Raw genomic sequence first — 21,774 nt, forward strand, 5'->3', positions numbered from 1 at the left:
AGGACTTTAGATATTAATGCACTGGATATTCATAATCTTTATCTTGTTAGATCACGTGGATATTTCAAAAACATCAACGGAATTTTTATGCACTCTATTATACCTCTAGCAATTTTTAATATGATATCGACGAACTATATATCGCAGAAGTTAAGTATAACTTGGTGCTTCTGAACTCAAACTAAATTAAAATTTATCAAATATGAAAAAAAAAAAAAAAAAAGTGAAATATAAAATTTCGTAAGTCTATAAAATTATCACGAAATTAATAAAGAATTTACGAACATTTTTATAAAATATGAAATTATTTAATCGATAGGAGTTTAGAATTTTATCGATTCTAAGCTTATCTCTGGTTTTATGTTTTATTAATTTAAATGAGCGAACGTTTTACGGTTTTCCCATGTCGATTTCGTGAGACCGATCAAAATCTAATCGACGCGAGAAACGTGCCAAGGGACGTCCATATCATCTGTCTTAAACTATTTTGCATACGCTGTGTCTGCGAGAGCAAAGGGGGACGGAAGGGGGAGAATTGAAATATCTTTCGTCTGGAAAACGGAGGATATTCTAAAAGAGAAAATGAAAAGTGGCGGGTGTAAGAATGTGCGCGGAACTGGGGAAACAAAATGTGCCTTTGATGTCGTTCAGCTTAGTCGAACCTTTTTGCATTCCTTTGATACTTCGAAGTCCTCAGAGTCCTCGTGCCAGACAGGACAGGCGAGGAAGATGAGGTTTGCTCTCGTCATCAAAAGAGTTTCATATTAAGGAGAACATAATATTGTTCACAGACGTATTTCTGCGATCTCCATTTCTTCGAGTTTGCGTTTGAAAAATTTTCATCACGAATTAAAACGGCATATAAATTTTGAAAAATAAAATTTTGTCTTACGACAGTGACCCTTCTGTATTTAATTTACCGATAATTCAAGATAAATTAATTAAATTTTGTATATCAGCCACGCTTTCTCCGCTCGGGAAGATTAATTACAACATTAAAAAATATGGATGGCCGCTATTTAATACTTTTCAACAATATCCGCTTCGGTTATTCATTATTAACGCGCGTTAAGTGATAAAAAAATATTTCATATTTTTGGATATCGTAACTCTATTAATGTCTGTTAAATTTGATAGGCTTAAATTTCAAGCTCTGAAAGTCCCAATTAAATCGCGGGGAACCATGGGAAATTGGAAACGTCTCATTGAAAGTATTTCGTTGTTGCGCGGTAAACTGTTAAAAATAAAAATAAAAAAGCGGCGGATTTTGTTCGTTTGGCGAGTTATCGCACGAATGCGAGTAACGACGCTCGACGTAATCTGTCTTCGTATGTGCCATTTGCCTTTGACGTTTACCGCCGCGAAGGGCGCCGCGGCTATTGATGATAACGGCGCCGTTGTCGGGGTTGATAGCGGGGTTGATAACGTCCGCGGACACCCAGTTTCGCGGCCGAGGAATAATGAAATTTGCCTCTGACGAGGCGAATGGTGATTAATGAGCCGCACACAGGTGCGAAATGTCGCTCGGCCGGGGCCGCACATGTGCATGCACGCGCCAGAAAAGTTCGACGACCGAAGAACGGAGGGAAAGATTGATCGAAATGCAATCGCGCGCGAGACAAAAAGCCTGCGTGGGAACATCGTCCGCGGTTTCTTTTCCCGCGCCGTAGTCGATTTCTCCGTTAAACGGTGCTCGCTTTCCTTCGCACTTTCCGCAATCTTCAACAACGATTGCCCTGGGAGCGTTATACGTTAAAAGCAAAGTTGAAAACGTATGGATAACGGAGGACTTTACGAAGAACCGATTGCGTCACGCGAAGCGGCGCGCGAAAAAGGGTGTCGCGTAGTTTTTAGAAAAAGTTTCGAGCTCGCTTCTGAATATTCATATGTGATTTCGTAGTTCGATCGCGTAATATTTTAGTCTTTGTGTATTAATCGAGATTGACGGTGAAAAGGTGAGACGTAAACGGGTACTTTTTACGTTTCAGGTCGTATACGGAGACGATGAAGTGGCTTTGGATAATTGTCTTAGTGGCGCTGGCGCTGCCGGCCGCCGTGCCCCGAAAAATTCACAGGAGCAAGCCTAGTAAGTAATCATCTTAATGAATAATTTCCACGATCGCAAGCAAACGCAGCAGAGAAAATCGATTTCGAGATACACCCCGAGTGGAAATTGATTCTCACCGTTTTTCTTCAACCTAATAATTCAACCTAATAATTAGCTAGCCAATTCGTGGTTCATCTCGTGACTGTCTAGCACAACTGTTCAGCACTGAACCAGAAATGTAACACTCAAAATGTACTTGGTGCTAAATAATTATTTCTAGCTAATAATGAGCTAGTAAAGCTAGATATCTAAACGTTTTTCGCCGCGTACTAGTCTACTGTTGTGTGCTGATCTTACGCAAAGCTCGATTGCCGAATTCATCGGGCTAGCCGGTTCCTGCTGCCCGCCGCGGTAGTGTGAGTAACATCTGGCCGGCACCTTGCGCTCGAAATTCGCAAGGCGAAGGACGCGCGGGCGGCGGGCGGCGAGAACCGGTTTGCCCGACGAATTCGGTAGTCGAACGTCGCGTAAGATCATCGACCTGCAGGTCTTTGCATTCCAAGTTCGCAAGGTGGAGGACGCGCGGGCAGCGGACAGCAAGAACCGGTTTGCCCGGCGATTTCGGCAGTCGAGCGAGCTTTGCGTAAGGTCAGAACAACAACAGTAAACAAGTGCGCGGAGAAAAAAGTGTATATATCTATTCAGATACATGATCCGCGCTGGACAAGAACTAAACGATCGATGCTAGACAGATTTTGCTTTTTTTCTTTTTTTTTTAAATGACAACTTAATTTTTTGAACATGATCACAAAATAATAAATACTTTCTTATAATTTATGGCTAGTACGAAGCTAATCACTAGTTAAAAAATATATATTTATTCTGCGCGACTTAACCACTAGCTGCAAAATCAGGTTAGCTAGATAAATTTCCACTTGGAACTAAAATGAATTGCGCGCTAAAGAATAACTCCGTCTCGTTTTATTACTATTTTAATAATGATCGCGAGCCTGATTATCACTTTTGCGCGTCCCTCTGTGCGAGAAACGTATTTCCGAAGGCTTTTTTTTTTGTCAGCTCTCGCGCACGGGAACATCAAAGAACGCTCCCGCGTAAATATTCAGAAAGATATTTGATCAAAACGCTCTCGCACTCGCCGTTATCCCATCACGCGCATTCCTTTATGGCGGCGGAAAGGATCGGAAAGCCGCACGCGATACGTCGCGAGCGGGCGGAAAGTCGATTTTGATTGGGACCAGGCTGCAGAGAATCACTTCGCGTCGTGATTGAAAGAAAACCACCGCCGCTTGTTTCCCCGCGTAACGACGGTAAGCCGATTCCGAGAAGGGATCCCCGTGATTGCTCAAAAATACACGCGATACCGCCCGCCCGAAATTGTTTTACGATAGGTTCTCGATTTTCTATACAGAGATGTTCCGTCTTCGTAGCGACACACGGGGAAACAATAAAACATTTGGACGTCGTCGCGACGGCAGATAGTCAACATCCATTTGAAACGCTCACGTACTTCCAGCCAGGCGTTCTCGAATAATTTTTGTAAGCGACGAAAAACGACGCGTCGCGAATGAACGAAAAGTCGAAAAGCGCCAAGTAAAATCACGAAATACGTCTCTCTACGTTTTAATCAAGCGACATATACGTGTGTATATATATTTTTCTTTTTTAATCTTGGACTTCTTTACGTTCTCGACATATTTTTCTGTGCAAAATTTTCGGGGTAAAGGGACAAAATGCACGGTCAGTTCTTTGGGCTCGCGGAAAAGGGGAAAATGAGTCGCAGAGGCGTCGACTAGACTCGGACCTTCATCGGCGACAGATGTCGGTTATCGGAAAGGAATGCTTCCTTTTTGTTTTCAGCGCCACGATTGTACGGCGACAGAGTTCCCGTCAATTTAATAAGGACCACCAACAGCAAAGTGCGGCAGAAGATCGTGGATACCCACAATTACTTTCGCACGCAAGTCAAACCATCTGCCGCCAATATGCTCGTTATGGTAAGAACTTTAATTCTTTTCCGTCCGACAAATAAAAAATCTCATCTAGAACAGTTCAATAAATCTTTGCCCTTCGGCCCTTATTTCAACAATTATTTATTAAATCTCTATTAAATTTTTATTAAAAAGAATTAATTAACTTTATATTTCTTGCGAAATTAACGTCGCGCACAAATCATTTCGGATTCGCGCAATAAATAGTTTAGGGAGAGAATTTACATCGCGTACGTCTGCCACGGCCGTCGGAAACACAAACGCAAGTATTCCATCCAGCGAGACACGAAGTCGATATATCCTATTTCCGTAGATCGACGTCTGTCCGCGTGATTCAAACTTCAAAGTAAAATTGGTTTCGCTGGGCGGAAGTAGACGTTACACGCCTCATCGGGACCTTTACGGGAACTTTTACCGGTCGTCGCGATACCACCTTTTTATAAATTTCACCGGTGGCTCGTCGCGATATTTCACGAACGATTACTTTTTGTCCATCGTTCACCCTCCGTAAAAAAATATTATATGTAAAAGTATATTAAAAAAAAAATATATATATATATTTAAATATCTGGAAGAAATTAGATTTCGCATTTACATAATAATCGCGGCAAGTTTTCTTTTTTTTACAAAATTTTTATGCGCTTTATTTCGTATTAAATTTGGAATCTAGAAATATGTATTAGATTTTTGGTTATCCGCTTTTGGATTTAGGAATTCTTTCGTACGGGATTCGTGAATAATGCGGTTTTGCAGCCCGTTTCGAATAATAGCGAAGATGCTCACTTTGAAATTCCATCGATTTTCCCGGATTCTCATCGCAATGCCTTCGACAATACATTGTCACTTTTTAAGATAAAATCTTCCTAAATTTTTTTGTTCGCCTATATCTCCTTCGTATATATCCTCAGAAAAATAAAAATATCCTTTCGATTGTACGAGTTTTCGTAATATCAAAACGTTATTATATATAAATTAAATTAATTTTAATGCACTTTAAATAAAATTTATAACAAATCATGAAATAGATATTAAAAAAAAAAATATTTAGATAGAAAAACGATAATATATTTGTATTTAGGAATAAGAATTGTTATTAAATTATTATTTAAATTTAAATTAAATGTGCACTGTTATAAATTTATGCTTTAATCACGTACAGTATTCCTAAAAAAAACGCAGCGAGACTAAAGTTTATTAATTTTTATTCAGCTTTAATTTAAAAGATATTGTTAATTTAAATTTATTTCTCTTACAAAAAAAAAAATCTATTTATAAAACCTTAAAATTGTATGACAATCCGAATTAATGTATTGAATAATATCGCATTACCAGCTCGAGTGAAATCAATTAGAAAGTGCAAATTTAACCGACTCGCTCTTTTGCAAAATTCGTGTCCGGGTAAAATTCAAAGAAATAATTACCAGTCACGGGTGAAGGAGCACTCTTCTGGAAATGCAACAAAAGCACGCGCAACACAAACACAAACCGGTAAATGTAACTCAACTTTCTCGTGTGCGACGCGCATTTAATTCGAGTTTTTGGCAACTTCGCAGCGGATAACGCGCGCCGTTAATTGGACTGATTAAAATTAAGCGGCGAAAACGCTCGTTAACCGCTCGTTTCGCGATTTTCCGTATTTCTGCGAGAGGCGGAGTAGGGAGAGAGGGTGGGATTATCAAAATCGTCGAATACAAATCCCATAGCAATTATTATTTGCAACACGTGCCTTTCTTCCATTTGGATAATAAAGCGCGGTGATAAGGAGAGGCTCCGGCGTTTCGTGAAATAATGGATAATTAAACAGCGGTAACGTTATTTAACTGCAAATTCAATTATATAATTTCAATTGCGTGTAAAGTTTGCAAATTCATAATGCAAATGATTACTGAAAAGGCAAACAAAAGTGTAATTAATTGCGCCGCGAACGATTTTCTCGTACTTAATTAAACAATTATTGCACTCGAATATTTTATCGGGCGGCGGTACGCGCAAAAATTCCCTCCCGCGAATTTATTCCTACAAATATATTTCCACTGTTCGATGAAGGTATTAAGACGTTAAATGCGCCGTGCATACAAAGCAGTGGGTTTTATCAGGGATTTACCTTACGAAGCGGTTTACTTGATCAGAAAACTGAATTTTCGAGGCTCGCCGCCGTGCGCGGTGCAAGATTTCAATTTCCGCTTGCATCGACGTTATTATCCGATCAATATATAAACATGTATGTACGTGTACTATATATCACTCACTTCCCGTTGTTTCTCATGGCGATCCAGCGGCGCCAGGTATTCCAGAAGGAAAGGTGATATCCACCGCGGTTAATACTTTAACCCCGAGCAAATCGAAATGCATATTAATTTAATCGTCTTCTCTTATACGAAACCAAGCGCGACATAAAATATAAAACCACAAGGTGGAAAGAAGCGATACGCCCTTGTAATCGTTTTATTTTAACAATTTATGCCAACGCGATAGTATTTGTTAATAAATTCCAATAAATAAATAAATAAATTTTTTTCGTTCTTATAATTCTCGTTATAATTTTACGAGCCTTCCGGTGTTTAAAGTCGGATTTGACGAAATATTTTTTTTCCCCGGTACGCTCGCAAACGCGGGCCAGGTGTCTGCGTGGTCAGAAGCGTCTCTGGGTCTTCTCGTCGCGTTTACTCATCGTTTCCTTCGCGCCGCCAATCTCGAGCTTGGTTATAAGTTACACGACTTCTCACTTAAATTCTTTTCCCGCGGAAAGTACCAGCGACGTCGTAAAAGCTACTTTCGGCGGGAGTTACGCGGGTGGATGCGACTGTTACCCCCGGGTTTTCTTCGGTAAAACTCTCGAGGCGCGATACAGCTTCTCGAGGTGAGAATGACCAGTATTGGAAATCCCTTCGTTGATTCAGAAACGCGTCTCGAAGTTGGTAACAACGCGGGCGGGCGAACAATATCGTGTCTTTCATCCACCGAGCCATTATTAACGACGCCACCTTTGTGGATTATTAAAGCGAACCGTGTTTCAACGTGAATTTCTAATAAAAAAATTATTCGAATTTATCTTTCCTAATTGTGCAATATTTACGAATAATTTCACCATCTTTCCTGCGTGAAATATTATTTATTTCTCTTTTTACGCGCATAAATTACAGAAAGAGAGAATAGAAAAAATTTTTGCTGTCGCACGGTAATGAATGCTAATAAATAAATACTTGAACGTCGATTCAGGCAAATGTAGATATGCCGGGAGCGTAACGCGATCTTTTACAAGCGACAATTAAAAATGTAATTTCAAAACATATTGCGCGCTACAGAATATTGCACCTGGTACTTGGGATTCCGAGACAACTTTATACAAGCAAGAAAGCAGTCGCCTCGAGATGCATAAATCAAGAAGCGCCTCTGATTAAGGAACCCCGGCTGCAGAACCCGGGCTCTGACTTTCTTCAGTTTAATGTAGGCGCGTAGAATGCAATATCGGAACAACGCGGGCAAACTTTCGGCCGTTTTTTCACGTCAAGTTGCGCAATTGTTGGTATCGCGGCCGTAAAATGTAGTTTATTACGAGAAATTAACATGCAGCTGTAATTTGATATCGAGCTCGAAAACTGCGAGGAAATATATTAGAAGAAAAAAAAAAGAAGAAATAATGGGAGGAGAAAAGAAATTAGAAAGCGCCGCATCCTTTCCTCGACAAACTTCTGTGAACGCGAGGGTCGCTGCAGCGGAAGGAACATTATGGCTTTAAGTAAAAGCACGATATTTGCATATAACGAGCAATTAAGAAGCCGCGGGGAAAGTCAAGAAACTTCTACCGCAGTTTACGTATGCGAGCGAACGCGAGAAAACTTTTTGTACTCAAAAACCCGGCTGTATTGTGCGCATTTAATTAAACTAGGGTTTTTTCTAAATATAATGTAGAGAGCCCTTTAATTACAAATCCTTTAATCAGTCCGAGGTCGCCTTTTCTCTTTAATAAAAAAAATCGCCATATATTCGCATTCTCCTACTTTATCTATCTGTAATTAGTTATGCGAACCGTAAGATTTATTAACGTTAGAATTATTTCGTTAGAATTTTATTTAGAATTGCGTTATTTATTTAGTATTTTTTTTAATTGCAAAAATAAAAAATTAAATCTCTAATAGTTTTCATAATTCGAAACCTATCAGCGTAAAAAATGTTTTTTCTTTTAATCGGTCTTATTTGTGGGTAGAATTTTAAAACACTTTACCTGTAACGCATCAAGTTAATAATTCCGAATGTTTTTTTTTTTGTTTTTGTTTTAGAAATGGCATGCAGGTTTGGCGAAGGCGGCGCAGAGGTGGGCCGATCGCTGCCTCGGTTTAGTACATGACAATGCAACCGGTCTCTACCTGGACGGTTTTGGGCAGAGTGGACAAAATATATTCATCAGCACGGGTCGCACGCTCTGGTGAGATATTATTAAATCTTGTTTACTTCTAGTTAGCGAGTTCGCGTTGCAGCCTGTATATTTGTGTAGATGAACTCCGTGCGCGCGCGGCAGACTTTATTTCGCGAAAATGCGGCGGTCCATCTGCCATGGATACGCCGTTAATTACGTCGCCATCCCAGCTTCATTATTTACATATCAAAGATAATTTCTCGGAGAGATTCCGGCCGGGATAAATATTAATTTCGCGGTCGGATGCGACGCGGGCTCTCGATTTTTATAATCGCGAAAAATACTGACGACGTGCCGGAGAACGTCGCGATGAAAAGAAAAGTACATTTCCTTTTAAATCCAACCGTCATTTTACGACACTGCCGATAATAAATGTCATTCGGTCAATTATAAATATATCCGAGTCGATCACGTTTATCGTCAGAAATATCGTAAAATTTATGATCGGGTCCAAAAGTAACTTATCGCTCTTCTCTCGATGCACGTTTCGAGCCGGCCACAACTTTCGTCTCGCGTTACCGAGGGAAGGCCGCGTTAATCGTAATTAATTCTACGGTCAACAAAGCTGGAATTAGATTACGCGGACAAACGGTTCATGGTGAGCCGCGGTATTCGGAGGGACGAGGGGAAAGGGACTTTGTAAACGTCACCGGGATGCTTCATGTCGCGCGCGGACAATTCGTCGGAAAATCGAGATCGCCCTTCAAACCGGCCGGCGGGATCCGTTGCAGGAACTTCCCTATCAGAATGTGGTACAACGAGTACAAGGACTTCAAGTACGGGCCCAACACGACGAACGAGATCCTCGAGATCGGCCATTACACGCAGGTAGTGTGGGCGACGACACATCTGGTCGGGTGCGGGGTGAGCCATTGCACCGGCGGTAAAGGACCGCTCGGCAAGGATTTCTACATGTACGTTTGCAACTACGCTCCGAGGTAGGTATAACATTTACAATCGAAGAACAGTCGTGCGACGAGCACCGGTCAAGCGGACTGCGTCCCTTAGTTCCGTCCTTTGGAATTAAATTTCATATCAAGCGCGCCCTTTGATTAACGTTTACAAACGCGCACACGAGGTTCACGTTACGCACATTTAAAAATATATTTGTTTTTATATACAATTAATTGTCTTTTTTTTATTTTTACGGGGGTTGAACGTCAGATTTCTTCTTTTACGCGAGAAATTTTTGTTTCTTTCTTTATCTTTGGTTTTATTCTTGCGCGCGACAGAAAGCACGTGTAACACGACGTTACACAAACACGGGTTATATCGATAGGGTAGTTACGGTGTAATTATTTTCGCCAGGCTTGCACGCCGTTTGCTGTGACTGTTATGATACACGGCTGTTTCTGCAACAGCAATTGCAATTGGGCCACGACTAGAACTTAGTTCATTAGCATGGAATTGACGCAATAATTTGCTAGAGGGAAATGCGGATTGAAACGGTTAACCGTAAACTTGGCGAAAGTAACGTGCGCCGCATCGTCAAAGTGTATCTTAGTTAAATCGACATTTGCGCACCAAGCGAGAGAAGGTCAAAGCAAATTGTTATCATTAATCGTTAATAAAAAAAAAAAGAAAACGAGAAAGAATGAGTTTCAGTATCGTAAAGAACACCGTTCCTTGCAGACAGTCTGGTTCAACGAAAAACTATGATTTCGCATCTCGTATAAAATTTATTGCAGATCCGCCTCCTCAGGAATTGCAAACGTCAATAAAAATTCTCAAGCCGATATTACAAAATATTGAAAGAGAACGGGAGAATATATTATTAAAGAGGGAATCAATATGTGCGCGCATAATGATCGAATTGACAAAGCATATTTGCGAAAGATATTTCTTCGATATTGAAAAGTCCCTTCAACTTTTTTTTTTCTCCCAGTCAACTTTATATATTGCGTAAGCAGCTAAGAAGAATGTTACATGAGAAAGCGCGCTGCTTATTTTTTGTAAACAGAGTTAACCGTTCGGAGTCCAAAGATTCGCGTTTTCACGGAATTCGAAAAATCAAAAGAGTAAAATTTTCTTTTTTTTTTTTTTTTTTTAATTTATATTTACTGTCGAATATTTTCTCTCGAGCATTCCGCGAACAGACGCGATTATGACGCGGGGTTTTTCGGCAAAAACTAGTCGATGTTGTATTCGGGATCTCGCGTGCGAGACTGACACGTAAGCTCTCCCCGGACGCGCTGAAATATGTAAATCCTATATTTATACACTGTATGTAAGCGACATAACCCGCTCGGGGGTGCACCGGCGGAGGAGCGAGGTAAGCAGAGAAAACAAGGAAAACGGTGACACGGAATATATGCAACGTCAGCGCGAGTTATAGCTCGTTCGTCTTTGTCATGCCCATTGTGGCACTTAGAAGGCTCTCTTTGTCACCGGCGCGGCACACTTTCCTAGTATACTTATGGTTTTCGTTGTACGCGACTACTGGATAAAATATATATACGCGAGATGCTCAATGCAAAACATACGATGTGTACACGGCGTATGAATAAGAATTCCCTTCGAGCTTTTTGATAAAAAACATTTGCCCGGTTTCTTTGAATTTGTTATTCGGCGAGAAACACCAGTCGAAGAGAAATATCAATGCGTGGTATGATTAAGAAAACAACTATTGATTATTATATTGAATAGAATAAAATTAAAAAAAAAAGAATAATAATTTCCGAAAATTTTAATAATTCAAAATATTAATTTAAAATAAAAGTCAACATCGAAAATAAAATATAATAAACTTTTATAAAAGTTTTATTAAAAAAATTTTATTTTGTTAATAGAGACAAATTTTTGCGTAATTGCTGTTTATTTTATTTATTCTTATTTTATTTTCACCTTTATGTTTTAAATAATAGTGCTTATTTTTTTTTTAAAGAAACACAACAGAAATAGCTGATTTAAATTTTGCTTTCAGACATTATTACTTTTAAAATTGCTGGTTAAATAATATTTCTCTTGCGCGACGTCAATTAAAACAAAAAAAAAAAAAAAAAATAGATTACGTAATCTCAGAAGGAAAGAATCGCGCCGCTCCTTGCGCATTTCCGGAAAAACTTGTCCAAGTGAGTGACAATAAATAAATGATTTTCTCGACGACATTTTACGCGCGAGCGGCTCACGCAATTAGAATTCGCTCCGGTCTTCGGTCGCGCAATTTATCGCTCCTGCAATCCGTACAAAAATGCCGGCGACCCAATTCCGAGCTAAGGATTCCCGCAAATCGCGAAGCTATATATTCCTCATATCGATCCACCTCGCAAAACGCGGACCTGATAAATTTGCCGCGAGATCCGTTCTAATGCGATCGGCGACGAGTTCACTGCGGCGTCATATATTCACGCTGCAAGACGGGGATATTAACAGGCGGGCTACATCGTACACAAACGCCTTGACTTTTCCGCGACGGGGAAAATAATTCCGCGAGCGAAACTACACTCGGACGTTTCTACTTTCGTATTTCTGAAACGAGCACAAACCGCTTTTACAACGCTTTTACATTTTTACAAGCCGCAGATGTACATATTTCGTGCCCCGAGGGACATTCATAAGCTTCAAAATTAGCTGGGAATTGGCTGTGCGCTGGTTCGTTGCGAAATTCGTGAGAGATCGATTTCCATTAGACGGGGACTCATTCGGCGCTCCGGATAAAACAGAATTTCGTCAAGTGGTTCCTACGATCGTTTCATATGCCGTTTCAAGTGTCGATACGGGTTTTTTGTTAAGCGGCGCGCATTCTTCGTCAGTGTATTTGACGCCTGACCTATTTCTCTGGCGAAGTCCGCGGTTATACGACCGCCATGGGTGACCCGACTCCTGAATAAATAAACCGCGTCGCGGCGGGCCGCCTTATCCTTCCTTTTATCTTACCGCTCTCCCGCCGGTTCTATCTCGTAATTAATTTCGCGGATACACAGCTCGGACCGGTGTGGGCGGCTTTTAGAAGCGAAAATTCTCGCGTTAGATCGTTTAAGACGCGCGACTCGTACCAAAAAATACTTTGAATGTAAATTCAGTGGCCCATTTGCAAATTGCTCGACGGTCCTTCCACGGCTTTTCGTTAATGCGCGCGGCTAATGGATTTGGATTACGATAACTGCCTCGGGTATTTACATTATAACGTAGACCGTCTCAAGTATCGGCTATTTATTTCCGGTTCTGCGACGGAAGCGCGTTTTATACGAACGAAAATAACGTCATTGATGTCGACGATGGTCGAATTCTTTTGACGTAATTACTTTTAGCTCTTATATCTGTGCTAAAGCTCATTGCTACCGTGCGAAAGCACGGCGGTCAGAAAAATGTTGTTAACGCACTCTAAATTAGATGACGCGTCGGTTAGCGGGTGAGAAAAAAATGTTAGAAGTGACGGTGCGAATTAAACGACGACGCGGAGCTTTATCTCGAGCTTATCTCGAGGAGCAATTGTCAAGAAGATACTTGTTGCTACGAGAAATAAGAAATTTAATCCGAGATATTTAGCGCTAAAGCGAACTCGATTCCAAACTCCACTCTCTGTATATAATTACTGTTTTGATCTTTACGAAGCAAACGCGGACGCGTTAAACTCTCCCTCTCGTCCTGAAGATTCGTTCTCCTCTCCAATTTGTCGAGTTCGGGCTTAATGGCAGCGCCGGCTTCAGACGCGCCTTCAACACTTTTCGACGCGATCCTATTTTCTCACGTTTAACTCTAGCAACGTGGACTTGCGATAATACACATAGCGGATCTCACGCTTGAGCGCGGATATTTATACACCGAAATAAATAACTGCGAAAGTAACGCCTCCTAAAAATGCAGCGGGCTATATCGACGTGAACTCAAGGAAGCAAAGTTCCTCTCGATTTTATAAAATGTCTCGAGTTATATTTATTATTTCTGGTCAATTTTTGATCCCTGCTCTCTCCATTAATATCCAAAGCTCGGATAATTTTCGATTACGTCGTCGTTATATCTTTGTCGTTTAATAAATATCGAATGAGGACGGGGTGTGACGTCATGAATGAGAATTACCCCTAAAGCCCCGATGTAAATCGAAGCTGACTGTTGTCTAACGGCCGGTATTTTGGCTTCGCAGCGGAAACTACAAGGGCCGCCTGGGCCTGCCCTACGTCGCCGGGAAGCCGTGCAGCATGTGCAAGGATCACTGCGCGCGGGGATCGCTCTGCACGAACGCGTGCTACCACACCGATCTGTGGTCGAACTGCGCCGAACTGGTTAGAACATTCGACTCGTGGGTCTGCGAGACGGACACCAAGGAGGGCCACGAACGCCGGAAGTTCTGCGGGGCTACGTGCAACTGCAAGGACAAGATCTACTACCACCACGAGGGGTAGGAGGGCCAACCCCTAGCTCCCGGGGTCCGCCGTGTTGCATGAATAATTCCATCGTCCCGCGAAACTCAGCTCAAACCCGGTCGCTGCGACGACGGCTAAACGGCCGCGGATCGTTTAACGGGGAAAGGAGAAGGGGGGAATCGTGTTGTTTTATTGATGAGCTCGTTTGTTTAGCGACGAGAGAGCTCAGAGGCATGCTCGCGTGGTTGGGAAGCGCGAAACGGGTAATATGGAAATACGACGGACGAAGCGATTGTGGAACTCGGTCGCGCGGTAGCCGAAATCTCTAAGGTCCGAAGTGCTGCGGACCCCCCTCTTCCGGAAATCACCCCGTAGTCCGGCAAATCGATTCCACCCCGCGACGATTTAACACGCGTGGTCTTTCGGATTCCGAAATTCCGAGATGTAAATCGTAAAAAGGGCACGAAACTCGCGTCTGTCTTTTAGTGGCTTCGGAGCGAAAGCGTATCACCTGCGATTCTGATTGTTAACGTTTAATAAATTTGTCAAGCGTGTAGATTTCAACACGCCGAAACGTTACGCGATTTAACTTTTAACTTGTTTACGTACTCCGGTTCTACACGAAAATAGAGCAAAGGGGAAAAGCTTAAATAAACTCGGATTAATTTTTCACCGGCAAATCTCGCGTGTCATCTTCACCATCGGGACGAAAATGCTCTTGCATTTCGCGCATTTAGAAATGGACATGATTTCGTAATTCATAGCGCGCATATCCGTGAGAGAACGAAACTCCGCTGGGTTTAAAAAGTTTTTGACGTGCACGCAACGTTCTGTCAGTGACTCTTTAATCCGCTTGCTCTTTTTCAAAGATAAAACTTTTAGTTATATTACGTGCAAGATAATTACAAAATGTCCTTTGAACGTTTGCAAATAAATAATTTCTAAACATTACATATTTGTAACTTACATAATATAACTTAGTTTACACGTATTAAAATAAAAAAAAAATTTTTTTAAGGCTAATTTCGTTTGTTACATTAATATTCATCCGTTTTTTAGTTCTTTAAATATTTTTTTAATTTACGTAAAATAAAATTGGAGACAGATTTTATCAGTTTAACGCGCCAGCGAATTATACCGCGACTTTTTCAACACTTTCCATTAGATAAAGAAACAATTCTGCGTCAAATTAATTAAATGGATAATCGAGAAGCGCATTTAAGTAAATGTAATGTAAGAAGCGAATTAGAATTGGTTCCTTTTTGTAAATCTATTCGTGGAATCTTGTCGTATATATATAAATCTTGTTACATAGTTCCCGTATATTTTTTTTTCTTTTTTTGCCGAGAATTTTCAAGTACTTATTACAAAAATTGTAAATAAATCCGGTGGACGACATATCGAAACTGACAATTATTAGACGATAGACGTACTCCTTTCTAATTTCCGTTGATCGTTAAGCGAAACAATGTAAAAACTAACGTAACTGTAAGCTTTGAGAAAAAACAGTGTGTCAATGTTTCTTGTCGTGATTATAACGATGGAACTCTTCTTAGCGATTAACATTAACGGTAAAAAAAATATTTTTATCTTAGATTTAATGGCGTGCCCTCGCAGAATGAATATCGGTCGCGAAGCAAACTGGAATTGTAAAGTACTTGACTCTTTGTCGCATAATTTATTCTGCAATTGAAATTATATCGCCGACGAGACGTCGCGGTACGTTTGAGTCTTTAATTAATTATATTTTTCTTGCAAAAAGATTTTTTTCGAATTAGAAACGCAATATACTATTTTTTCAGAATAACGTAACATATTGTACAAAATAAGAAAACTTTCAGTTTAATTGTAAGTAAATAGGCCCAATAAAAATGTAAAGAATATGGATATTTAAAAATATTAAAAAAAAAAAAACAGATACATTTTTATAAAAATAAAATAAATAAAAAATAAAATAAAATATCGAAAATATTTTACGCAGATAAAATTATAAATACATTCGATCTCTGTGAAAAATACCTACTATGTTTAATGCGGCGCGTTGTACTTTCTGATGAAGAATTATTATTGTTGCTTTTCGCGAAATTAAAAAAATTAATCCGACAAAACGTGTGCGGCGCAATACTGCGGCAAGGAGTTAAGACAAATCGTAAATCATAAGACACATAATCAATAATACGCGTCGACAGGTGTGACGAGTGGGCGAGCGTGATTGATGATAGCGTTAAGTACTTGATTGTCGGTAATTAAGGCGTTCGCGGGGAGATATTTAAAGAGATATACCATGTGAATGTAACGGTACAATTCCAAATAAAATGTTTGAACTGTAATACTTTTTGTCCACTCGTAAAATAAATATCCTGTAAATATTACGTTTCCCTGCATTTCGTTATTTGCCTGACCATATACATCGCCGCGGTCCCTCGATATACCCGGAGCGTTCGTACGATTCGACAGGTGTGCGTAACATCGAAAAATGACGAAATTCATCAATATGTAATAAAATAAGAGTGCGCGGGCGAGGTAGGCGTGACGTCAAAAGAATTTAAGCGCCTGTTTAAAATACCTGGCAATTTGTTTAATTGTTAAATTTAATCAAAGCGCAATTATATTCCTGATTGAGAACGAACTCGCGTCGGCTGGTCATAGAAACGTTCGAAGCGCGCGGTAATATTTACTTGTCGGGGAATCGACGGATTAAGCGGAATTATGCGGCGAATAAATCGATGGGAGGTCTAAGGGCGGCGGGAGGTAGTCATCCTCCAGGTCAAGAGGAATGTGCAGTCGGTGAATTCGAGTTAGCGGCAAATCGAGTGCATAGTCTTTTTGCCTCAAAGGGCTTAGGAATGCTTTTCAAACTGCGCCCGGGAAAACGACAAAATAGCGCTACTGCGAGCAGACTTTCAAATAAAGTGCCCTACGTCGAGATTTTGCATCAAATCGCAGCTATACCGTGGACGCCGTTATCGTTTTTCTATTTTGCCGAACGTAAATATAATGGAAAATAATCTTTGCGCTGAATTGTTGTTTAATATTTTATCTCTCGCAGTTTGAATTCCGAATTTTGCAGCCGGATTAAAAAAAAAGGTCAGTATTAAAAAAAAAAAAAAAATATCTATCAACCGAGGGATTTAGAAAACTGAAGATTTGTATTAAGTTTATTAACAAAATATATGTGTATTAAATAATGCATTATTTTTAATATATGACTTTAAAAAATGTTAATAGGTTGAACGATATGACTGTCGTTTTCCGGCGTGGTATCAAAGGGTGAGGTAATCGATTTGGTCGTGGCGGGCCCCGCGAAGTGGAATAATACCCGTTGTAGAATTGGGCCGATTTCGTACGCCGGCTGACGACTTCAACGAAGTCGAAAGGCTCGTTGACAAGGATCCCTTTGAACATGCCCGCCGGAGAATCGGCAAGGGCCGAAGGGTGCTCTGCTATTCCGTCACCGATAATACCCGCCACGCGCTTTCGTCAAAGATCACCGATCGCATTGTCGTGAACGAGCAATTTCCTTCCGTCCGTCTTTCGAGGATTTTTCTAAGAGCGGGAACGATTGAGATCGGCCAGGCGAGGCGGAAGATTCGCTCGCTAAATTTAATCCTTTTTGTAGCCTTTTGAATTCGCGAGTGCAAGGGGGACGGGGAAAAAAAAAGTGCCGCGACGGCTCGCGGGATCTCTGAGAGAATGCGGGAGAAACTGGTGAGTTTTATTTTATGAATTGCTTCAAGTGCGCGGGATAATCTATTCATCAAGCACTTTGCATGCATAATAGTTATTTCGTTATACGTCGAGAGTATCGAACATTAAATGCTTCTGTAATAAACACTGCTGGAAAAATTGAAGCAACGCAGAAAACAGTTACTTCTACAGAAAGCGCTTAACATCCAAAACAATGTAGCAATTTAAATAATTAAAAGTAATTGAATAAACCTTGCTTTTTAATTAATTTCAAGTAGATTTTGCTTCGGTAGCATATTTCGGGGTATATTATTAAAATATTTTGACGTAATTGAAACTGTATGAGCACAAAAGTTTCAAATTTTAAGTAAAACAAATTAAATTACCGATATAAAAAAAGGATTTTACAAAAATGAAACTTGCAATGGAAAACAAAATAAAGAACAATGCAATCAAGAATTTCAGCAATGGGTTATATAATGCCGTAGGCTTGCGACACGCATGATTCGGTCTATGTAATTTGCAACGACCCCGCCGAAGCGAGCGTAAGGGGTTGATTTATGAACACATTAACTATACCCGGGGCACCATCATTAGTTGATTGATAGCCAGTAATTATACCGTAAAGTAGCCACGAGTTCAATTCTAATTACTTAGAAATCCAACAGTTTCCCCCGCGCTAGCAGCGATACTTTCACCTTTTTTTTTTTTAATTCCACGAGCGGAATTAAATGGTAACATTTGAAATAATTATACCGTCAATAACAGATCCATTTTAATTAACAGTGTTATTTTAAATACAGAAAAAAAAGCCTTTTTATTTTTATTTTTTTTTTTCGCTATAGCGAAAATGAACAATCGGCGTTTTAACGGACTTGATGCTGATCGCGAAAAAGCGTTTGCCGCTTTATTAAATAATGATAATAATACTTTTCTCAGTATGGTGTTTCCGCGGTTTTGTATTGTAAAGCACTGATTAATTATTCAACGTCCAAATATTATATAAACCGTATTTTCTTTGCAATGCGCGAACTGTCGATGTTTATATATGCAAATGTTTACAGCGTCGTGAATAATTGAATCCCGGTAGTGCTCCGGCAATTATTTGAAATTTCACGCAATTGCGCCCGGTGTGCCCCGATTTGTTATGTTAATTGAATTCCTTGGGAGAAACTGGGACATTAAATTTTATCGAATATACCCAGCCACCTCCCGAGAGCGGCAGATCGATAGCCCGCGCAAGCGATTTTCTTCTTATTTCTGACTGCCGTAAGAGTGCGTTTATCAGAAGCCCGTTTGTCGGTGGAATAAAGTGAAATTTCGAAAGAGATCCTCGGCTCGATACACGTATGACGCCGGAATTCGTTCGCGTTACAAGTCTCTGGTTCGGTCTTACGCGTGCGACAGAAGGTACTTGCACCACCCTCTTATCTCGTTCGAAATCACTTTACGCGTTCAAGAATACCGTATCTTTTAGACCGCGCCTTTTTGCATAACGTAAAGGGAATAAATAAGCTAACACATTTGATTTTTATGTAAATTATCTCGGACCAGATAAGTTTCGAGCATTTGTTCGATTCATCGCGCGACGTTATTTTTTTGTGAAAGAAATTCAAATTTAAAGATTTAAAATCTACTTTATAATTGACAAAGACTTTTATGCAATAATACTTAGAAAACTTTCTTTATCAATTATGCAAATGTAAAAAAAACTATGTGACCTTAATAAAAAATCATATAAAAACTTATATACATTTTTTTTATTCCAGCATTTTTTGCAGCAATACGCAAATATAATACGAGTGGCGATCTGCATTAAGTACTTCCCGCGAACATCGATGCGTGAATTGATTATTCATTGATCCTATCTATAACCCTAGAACGAGTAAAGAGCCGAAAAGGACTATAATACATATCGAATACCGCATGCAATCATCATATATTTCAGAAAATATCGAGAAGGGACGATCTAAAAAGCGGCCACGGCTGGCAGCTAAGAATCGAGGTCGCCGCCGTCCACGGAACAGCGATGACGAGACTTTTTCGTCGGGAGAAACGCATTCGGTATTTTCGACATTTCGCCGACGTAATATTTCGCGCGCCGGCAAGCGGAACCGGAAGCTAACCGGGGGGGACACGGAGCTGACGCAGGCTTCCAAGTCGGCGCGTCTGGACCACAGCCGCTTAGCTTCGCCGTGGATGCTGCGCAAGGTAAGTTTCTCCGGAAACGCCAAGTCAGCGCGAACCCACTCGGGGTGTAAATCAGCGTTTCATCGACGGGCCCGAAAGCGAAAGCCGCATATCGACGTTTCGCGCGCGAATTATCCGATTTATTTCGCCCGGCCGAGCAGAAAGTTGCGGCGCCCGACGAGTGCCAATCGAGCCTTGGTGCGAAAAACAAAGAAGAGCTTTCGAGCTTTGTAATCACGGTGATATTTCGAGTAGAAACGAGGAAAAAAAAAAACGTACTTATATTTAAAAATCGCGATTTACGCTTCGAAGTATCGAGTGCTAAAAAATTGCAACGCCGAAGGCTGGCGGAACTGAACGCGAATTCTCGCGAACATATTGATACCCAGGGAACGAGGGGAATCTGAATCTCGCGGATGCGGCGACGAAGGGTACGTTGTTGCGCGATGGCCGACTTGGGAGAGCGACGAGCTCGTTTCTTGATACGGCGAATTCCTCCGCGGCGAAGAGGAGCGATAAAAATGCTAAGCGCAGCGGAAAGATGAGACGTAGTCTTTTTCGCCTTTTTTTTTTTTCCGCCCGACGCGTTATGCGGGGTGCGCGGCAAAGGAGTATTATAAATTTGAGGACGTAGGTGGCCGGATCTGCGAAACGTGGAAAAGTTTCTTTGATCTTGCGACCGGGGGAAAAAAAATTAGGATCCTCTCAGACTGCTGGATGCCAAGCGGAGTGGCTGAATTCTTAACTTTAAATCCTTGCGTGTTGGATTCTTAAAACTTGCCGTCATTCGGATTCTAGGATGCCCGGCACTTAAGCGCCCTAGTTTGTTTCCGCTTGCACCCGCAAAACGTTGTACGCGTTTTCGAAACTTTAAGGCGTTCTACGGCACCTAAATTGCTCAAACGCTTAAATCTGTCTTCATAATTTTTCATCTACAGTTTGTTCCTTGAAGCTCGGCTTTCCGCAACTTTCGCGTCTATCAATAGCGCCCGTCACGGCGAGTTAAGAGCGCGCGTAACCGCCAATATGTCCACGCATCGCGGCGATATTTCACGACGATGAAAACTGCTGTGCGGCGATAGTCGGCGAGCGGCATTGACTGATGTTACTGAAAAGTCGACGCGACGTCTTTTGAGGAAAAAGCTCGACGCCGCTTCGTTTACGGAGGCGCGACGTCGACTTCGCGCTACAGAACTTTCCGGCGACTCGCGTGACGCGGCAGTAAATTGCAAATTGTCGGAATTCGCCGGAATTGGGTCGGTGCTAAGTTGCGAGAAATTTTCCTGACATCCACAACCACTTTTTAGAACGGCGCGCTTAGAAATGCGGATAATATCTCGCGGTTGTTTAACGAATGTATGCTTTTATCGCGCTGCTACGCTTTCGATTAAACTGTTTTATGCGATGCGTTATTAAACAAGCTTGATTTTGAGCGGAGATAATTTATACGCGTAAATGTAACGTTTGAAAATGTTTAGATTTATATATTATTCGAATAATTTCACGGCTTTAACAAATAATTTTAATGTGTGTGAATGCAAAAATAGATAAGTTTTATTTGAATTAAATAATAATTTTTATTTAAAAATATAGAAAAAAAATATCATTATTTAAGCATTTCCCCCCAAATTCTTAACTCTGGGATAATTCTAAAATCTTCGTATTAAAATAATTTGTGTCGTTTTCATACTAATTACCGTTGGATTTTCGTGATTTACAGAAAAGACCTGTCTCATTGCGCGCTTCTTTTTCTTTTAGTTTCCTTCTTTTATTCATTAAGTGTCGCTTCGCGTAAATTATCAGAGCTTTCGCGGAGCTTTAACGCTTCCGCTCGATTTACCTGCTCGTAGCACTTTTTCGAAACGGCGAATCAGATCGCATTCAACAATAGCTAGTCTACAATTTGTATTGTGCAAAAACACAGTTCAATTAAGAAGAAACGAAGTACTTTTCCAAATAACAGAATTACGAAAAGATATATTGTATTAAACGCATTACGTGTTACCCGAATAATTCGACCTAAGAGTGTTACGTTCGCAAAGACGCAAAGATAAATAGAACGACACTAATCAGACATTCATAATTTTCACTAATTATAAACTTACCAGTATGTCGATGCGC

The 21,774-nt window shown here is 40.6% G+C and overlaps 1 protein-coding gene across 6 annotated transcripts in view; it reads left to right on the forward strand.

The window, feature by feature from the left end:
• Positions 1–14,130, forward strand: part of LOC139105488 (cysteine-rich secretory protein 1) — a 48,640-nt gene extending 34,510 nt beyond the window's left edge. For all 6 annotated transcript variants that reach the window (XM_070661626.1, XM_070661622.1, XM_070661623.1 and 3 more), the window contains 5 exons: positions 1,989–2,086; positions 3,926–4,062; positions 8,337–8,482; positions 9,205–9,411; positions 13,557–14,130. In XM_070661626.1, coding sequence (XP_070517727.1) covers positions 2,005–2,086; positions 3,926–4,062; positions 8,337–8,482; positions 9,205–9,411; positions 13,557–13,815 — 831 coding nt within the window. In that variant the 5' untranslated portion in view covers positions 1,989–2,004 and the 3' untranslated portion in view covers positions 13,816–14,130. The remainder of the gene's footprint in view (positions 1–1,988; positions 2,087–3,925; positions 4,063–8,336; positions 8,483–9,204; positions 9,412–13,556) is intronic.
• The last annotated feature ends 7,644 nt before the right edge of the window (positions 14,131–21,774 follow it).

The sequence above is a fragment of the Cardiocondyla obscurior genome, linkage group LG09, assembly GCF_019399895.1.
Source record: "Cardiocondyla obscurior isolate alpha-2009 linkage group LG09, Cobs3.1, whole genome shotgun sequence".
NCBI classification, from domain to species: Eukaryota; Metazoa; Arthropoda; class Insecta; order Hymenoptera; family Formicidae; genus Cardiocondyla; species Cardiocondyla obscurior.